The sequence below is a fragment of the Furipterus horrens genome, unplaced genomic scaffold (assembly GCF_987537825.1).
Source record: "Furipterus horrens unplaced genomic scaffold, mFurHor1.1.pri manual_scaffold_2, whole genome shotgun sequence".
Taxonomy (NCBI): domain Eukaryota; kingdom Metazoa; phylum Chordata; class Mammalia; order Chiroptera; family Furipteridae; genus Furipterus; species Furipterus horrens.
In genome coordinates, this window is record NW_028327172.1 from 56655967 (window position 1) to 56662236 (window position 6270).

At 38.3% G+C, this 6270-nt stretch overlaps 1 protein-coding gene across 1 annotated transcript; it reads left to right on the top strand.

Moving 5' to 3' along the window:
* Positions 1–5515, top strand: LOC150018612 (tripartite motif-containing protein 43-like). The gene is given in 6 exon segments (XM_090267313.1): positions 1–411; positions 1080–1175; positions 2055–2285; positions 3258–3280; positions 3761–3858; positions 4992–5515. Coding segments are annotated over 6 exon segments (1383 nt in total).
* The last annotated feature ends 755 nt before the right edge of the window (positions 5516–6270 follow it).

The following is a 6270-nucleotide window of genomic DNA, read 5'->3' on the forward strand; positions in this document are numbered from 1 at the left end:
ATGGACTCGGACATGTCACAAGCCTTTCAAGAAGAGCTCACCTGTCTCGTCTGCTTGAATTACCTTACAGACCCAGTTACAATGGGCTGTGGGCACAGCTGCTGCTGGTCATGTCTCTGTGTGTCCTGGGAGAAAGCCAAGAGCTCGGCTCACTGCCCTGTGTGCAGGGAACCATCAGAGCAGACAAACTTCAAAACCAACGTTCTTCTGAAAAATCTGGTGTCCATTGCCAGAAAAGCCAGTCTGCGGCAGTTCCTGAGCTCTGAGCACTATAGGTGTGGGCTACACAAGGAGATGAAGCAGATCTTCTGCGAAGATGATGGGAGCCTGCTCTGTGTGCACTGCTCTCGTGCTCAGGGGCACGAGGCTCACAGGCACCACCCCATAGAAGAGACTGCTGAGGAGCACAGGGTAAGGGCTGCCTCTAAGAGCACACTGATAGCAGGAGGATAGTGCAGTGAAGACAATGGAAGGACCTAAGAATCATCATTATGATTAAATCCTCTCCTTACTGGGTGTCAAATACCAACTTACGTACCAGTGATGGAGCTGTGAGGAAAACACAGTTGTATACCTGCCTTCATGGTGGTTGTACTTAATGGGAGAGTAATTAAGTTAATGGTCATCATTATTTTGATGACACAGCATTGTGCTCAAGGTACTGGAAAGCCCTCATTTTGAGAAGAAAAAAAACTACGAATGCAGAAAGAATTTTCTATGGGATACACATTTGTTAACATGGGACAAAGTAGTGTAGGTTAAAGTATATTGGAATTGACAGGGGACAAGTATCGCTAGCTCCAAATTCTGGTGCAAGATGCCTCACTACTTGAAAAGTAGCCATGCTGAGTAAAATACTGATCAGTTTCCCTAGACAGATGACTACATTGCATTGTGTGGTTATACATTTTAAATCTTCCAAAATTTATCATTAGTGAGGACAAATAGGGAAACATCATGCTCCCTCTTCTCTCTCTAAAATGCATTTATATAATATCACTTGATTATCTCCATCATTAATGGTCTAAAACCTAAATGTATTTGCTTTTCTGGTGCTAATTTTTTTTTTTTTTAAACAGGCAAAGCTCTCAAACCAAATGAGAACTTTATGGGAAAAGATTCAAGAAATTCAAAGAAATCTCAATAAAGATGGCAGAATATCTGTCTATTGGATGGTAAGTATAAGTTTGTGTTCCCCTCTGGATCAGGCTGACCCAGACATGATGGGAAAAGGCATTGTGAACAGCAAGAAGTGTGCCTGTGCCGGTGAGAAGTGCAGGAGTGCAAGAATGATATTGCTTCAAGTAAAAGAAAATGTAATGTCTTAAAAATAAAGGAAACTGAGAAAAAGAAGAAAAAACTGAGATTGGAGAGTGAGAGAATGAATCCACGAATTTTGGGAGGGAATATGCCATGGAATAAGGATCGATGTTCTTCAAACCATATGGGAGCCTGCAGCCTTAGAGGGAGGACAGAAACCTGTCCATAGAGAAAAGAAGGGATTAGAAAAAAGCTGGGATGATGGATATCAGTTTGAGGAAAGGCGTTGAGAATTTCAAGAAGATCTTTTCTGGTGGCTTCTAATCCTGAGAGTAAAATGCAATATTACCTCTAAGAGGGAGAGGCCAGGCAGTGGAGTAGAGAGAGTTTGACACTGGAGACAAATTTACTAACACAGAGATCAGAATATTGCATGCAATAATTGATTAATCAACAATGAATTTTGATTGCTTGCATGTAGTTTTTTAGAGTTGAGAGGATGGGTGTGAAGGAAATTATCAGTGAGAAGTTTTCTTCCAGTTCTTTCAGGAGCTCACCAAGTGGGTGGAGGTAGTTTGAGGAAAGTACATAATTGGCTGTTGGTATAGTTTTAAAGAATGAAAAATAAAGGAAGGAAAGAGGAATGAATATATGGTTTCTGACAAGTGGGGGCACCTGAATTTAGGATACATGAAGCTTATTAGTAGAGAACATGAATCAGTATGTTGGATGTTTAAGTGGAAGCAGGTAAGTTTGGCTGGAGTATATAATCTAGGAAATTCATCTCTCTGCAGACGTATCTCTGTGGACGCCAAAATGAAACCAGGGCTTTTTATGAGACACTGCAACTGGTTTTCCACGAGGAAGAAGAACGACATTTAGATAGTCTCATTGAGGAAGGGTCAAAAATCTTTGAGCAACTTGAGAAACTTGAAGCTGAAATTCTTGAAAAGAAGATCAACCTAAGAGCAACGTATGATGAGCTCATGAAAATGAGTCTGAAACCAGATGTAGAGTTGCTTATGGTAGGAGTGGAGTGTGTGCTTCCGAATATTTTATATCATCAGAAGCCCACACCTTTGATTTCCCTTATTTATTTGGTATCAAATATATATTTCTTTATCTCCTGCATCCATGGTGGAGAATGGTACCCAACTGAGAATAATATAGAAAGTCTGCTCTTGACCTTACTGTAAACAAGCAGACCTTATGGAACTGTGATTATGAAGATTCCCTAAGGAATATTTTTCTTCTCAGAATCTCTTTTTGTTTCTTGCTTCACTAAACACCAGAAAGGAAAAATTAAATTTATTCAAGAACTTTTAATTCTGATCTGCAACTGGGCAATGTAGAAACATTGGGCAAAAGCTCCTATGTATTTCCTGCTTCTGTTGTGATATCATTGGTTTTATATGATATTAATTTGGGGCACATCACCCTTTCAGGAAAAGCCTTAGGAAAGACCCCTATGCTCAGAGCTGAGAGTGACAGCAATGCACAGTCACTACCCTTATGTTCTCTCTTTTCACACTGTGTTATGAACTCATCAAGACCGTAAAAACAGACCACAGACATGGTTACCAAAAGTGGACGGCAGGGGGAATGAATGAAAAGGAGAAAGGGAATATAGTCAATAATATTGTGATAGGTATACATGGGGACAGATGACTACTAGAATTAGTGGAGTGATCACTTTGTAAGCTATAAAAATGTTGACTCACTAATATTATACACCTTAAATTAATATAACCAACATATAATTGTACATCAGCTATACTTAAATAAAAAAATAAATTTAAACAATTATTTAAAAATTAATTTAGATCCTGACAGTTATATTGTCAGGATATCTTTAGGGAGGTAAAAAAAAAAAAAAATTTCAAGACAATTTGCAGCTGGAAGTGATTAGTACTTTTCTAAACTTCCCCAAACCCAGACTGGTTGGTGAAATATCTTACTTCTGAAGAACTCTAAGCTTCTCTATTCTTTCTTAACAGGAATTAGGAGACAAACTAAGGAGGTAAGTTTGTTCTCCAATGCTAACTGGGGTTCATGAGAGCCATGAAAGAGACCAGCTCCTTCTAACAAGCGGAGTCATGATTTCTCAGAGTAGTCTCAACTGTTTTTGTGTGCATCTGTTTGTACGTGTTTTGCAGTATATGATTTCCTGCTCCTCTTGATCAGAAGTTAGTAGTTTTCCCACCTGTGGCTGAGGGAGGTATGTGTTGTCAGGCTCAGTGAAAACCTTTGTAGAAGACTGGTCATTTATATTTCACGATCAGTAAGAACTGAAAGTACAAAGACTAGGTTTTCCCAGAATTAAGTAAGAGAAGCAAAGACCTCTGAGAAATGGGAGTGGAAGCAGGCAAAGAAAAGTAAGAGAGATTCCCTAAGAATAGCACAATTCTATCTAACAATTGTGAACAAAAGGATTTTGATGAAGAACATTCAGTTGAATGATGAAAGCACTGAAAGATTAGTTGCATCCTACTCTTTACAGGAGTGAGCAGGTGCAGCTGCATATGCCTCAGCCTCTGCAGCCAGAACTCCCTGCACGACCCATTACTGGACTGATGGACAGGCTCAACCGCTTCTGAGGTGAGTGTCGCCCCATTGGTGGAATCACCTGACAGAGTCCTTCAATTGTGATTTCTCATGGATGATCTTTTCCTCTTTCTTGCACAGGAGAACAGCCTGCTAAGTGGCATGTATAGTGCTACTTAGTCATGGAGTCACTATAATATGGGAAAAGATAAAATCAAAGCTGCTGTAATGATAGATATGACTCAGGCTTTATAAGTTATGCATAAATATGAGAAGTTACTTATGTAATAAGAAAAAAGACATACATAATATATAATATCAAAAAAGAGCTTGAGTCCTAGAAATATCGTCACGTAAAATGTCAGTTCTTCATTGAGTCACAGAAAACTGTATCAGTTCAAGATATTCCAATTTGAAATAAAAACAGTGCACTAGATTTTAAATATTTTTGCTTTAAATATTTTTAGTAATTGTATTTATAATGTGTTTCAATGGATGTAATAAAAATAATCATAAATGTAAAAAACGAAAACTAAATGCAGTAACCAAAATTTTATGAATAATAACAATAAAGAAAGTTGGTCAATGTGGCCGTACATAGTGCTCCATGGTAAACCTAAAACTCGAGGGTTAATGTATCAGAAAGAGGAAGCATAAATTGTCAAGTGGAACCAGTTATCAAAGGCAGACAATTCTTTGTAGGAAATCACTTCTAAGAAGGCCTTCAGGTTTCTTCATCAGTGTCAACTTGCTTACTTAACTGGAATATTGTCAACTGGATTATCATCATATCCTGGTAAAGTAATCTCTATTTATTTAGTCTAAAATTATTTTTGTCCTCCGAGAAAAGGTAATAGAGGTAAGTTTTACTGTTATGGACTTGGTGGTACTGCCCAGGTGTCCAGCTTTTCAGGTGTCATGAAAAGTAACCAGCCAGAAGTAGACATGACCTCCTCCTCCTTTATGACCTCTGAGTTTTAAGAAGTTTTTTCTCCATTGTAATTAGATACTTGTTTCTTCAGAAGATATGTTGGCATCATTTGAATCCAGTAGTTTCCATTTAGAACTGCCCTTCTAATAATGTTGGAATGTTCTTTTTCCAGTGAGACAGTAGGGAGATGTTTTCTCTCATAGACAATCTTATTTTTAACATTGATTTTGACTGGAATATTTGCTTTTTTTCACAGTGCAAATTTCCTTCACTAGTGAAATAACCAATCACAATATCAGGCTGTTTGATGATGTGAGAAGTCTAAGGTTTATGCATGACAATCTATATCTGTCTCTGGATCCCGGAACATCAAACTCTTTTGCTGCATGGGGAGCCCAGGTCTTCACCTCTGGCCAACACTACTGGGAGCTGCATGTGGACAAGTCTTGGGACTGGGCTGTAGGGGTTTGTAAGGAGTCCTGGCTGAGGAAGAATGGCACACTGATTGATTCTCAGGACACGTTTCTTCTTTTATGTGTGAAGGAAGATAATCATCACACTCTCTGGACCACTGCCCCAATGACTCGTCAGTACATAGAGAAACCTCTGGGCAGCATTGGTATATTTCTTGATGTTGACAGTGGAAGTGTAAGTTTTGTTGATGTTGCGAAGTGTTCTCTCATAAAGCATTCCCTCATTACACCTTCCCCACTTCAGAGGTGTCTAGAGGACATGTTCAATTTTCCTTTTAGGCCTTTCATTTACACCGGCCACACGTGAGTAGGGCTAAGTCAGGAACCTGACTGTGTGCCTGAGATTTCTATTCTGGGAAAGCCTTTCTTAGGTGAAGCCTATCAATAATACTTTATTGTCTTTTATGCTTTTTCTATTTTAATGTAACTTGCTTTTGTTGTTATTCAATATAAAGGTTGTATGAAATGCAAAATTTTGTTGGTTTCATTTTTTTGACATTAAAATCATGTCTTATGGCCTTTTATCTTGAATATATGCTGTGGTTCTTCATTTGTTTTGTGAGCTTAGTGGAGTCACCAAAATATATATATCACTGTGCAATTACTATTCATGGTTGAAGTCCAGGAATGCAGGATTTGTACATCCTGGACGTGCCTGGTTATCTATTATGTCATGTCAGTATGCAGCTTTCTATTCCTGCCTCTTTGTCTAGTCAATCCTATAAATCCACTCACCCTCTGACAAGGCAGTTCCCACAAACTTTCAGAACTAGGATAGGACTTCATTTTAGAGAACCTAGAATAGCTGGTCCTTTTCTTTTTTAACAGTATAAATGATAAGAGATAAAGGGAGAAAGTGCCTTGTAGTCACAGTTGCACTCTTAGCAGCTAACACATTGGCCAGGACATCAGGGGTGTTTAGCAAATCTTTGAAGAAATAAATTAATAAATGGCTGAGAAAATTACCTTACTTGAAAGGAGTTTTGCTATAAAATTTCAGGGTTTAAAGGTTGATATTAAAAACTGATTTAATTACACAAGTTGAATTTAAACCTCATTGAT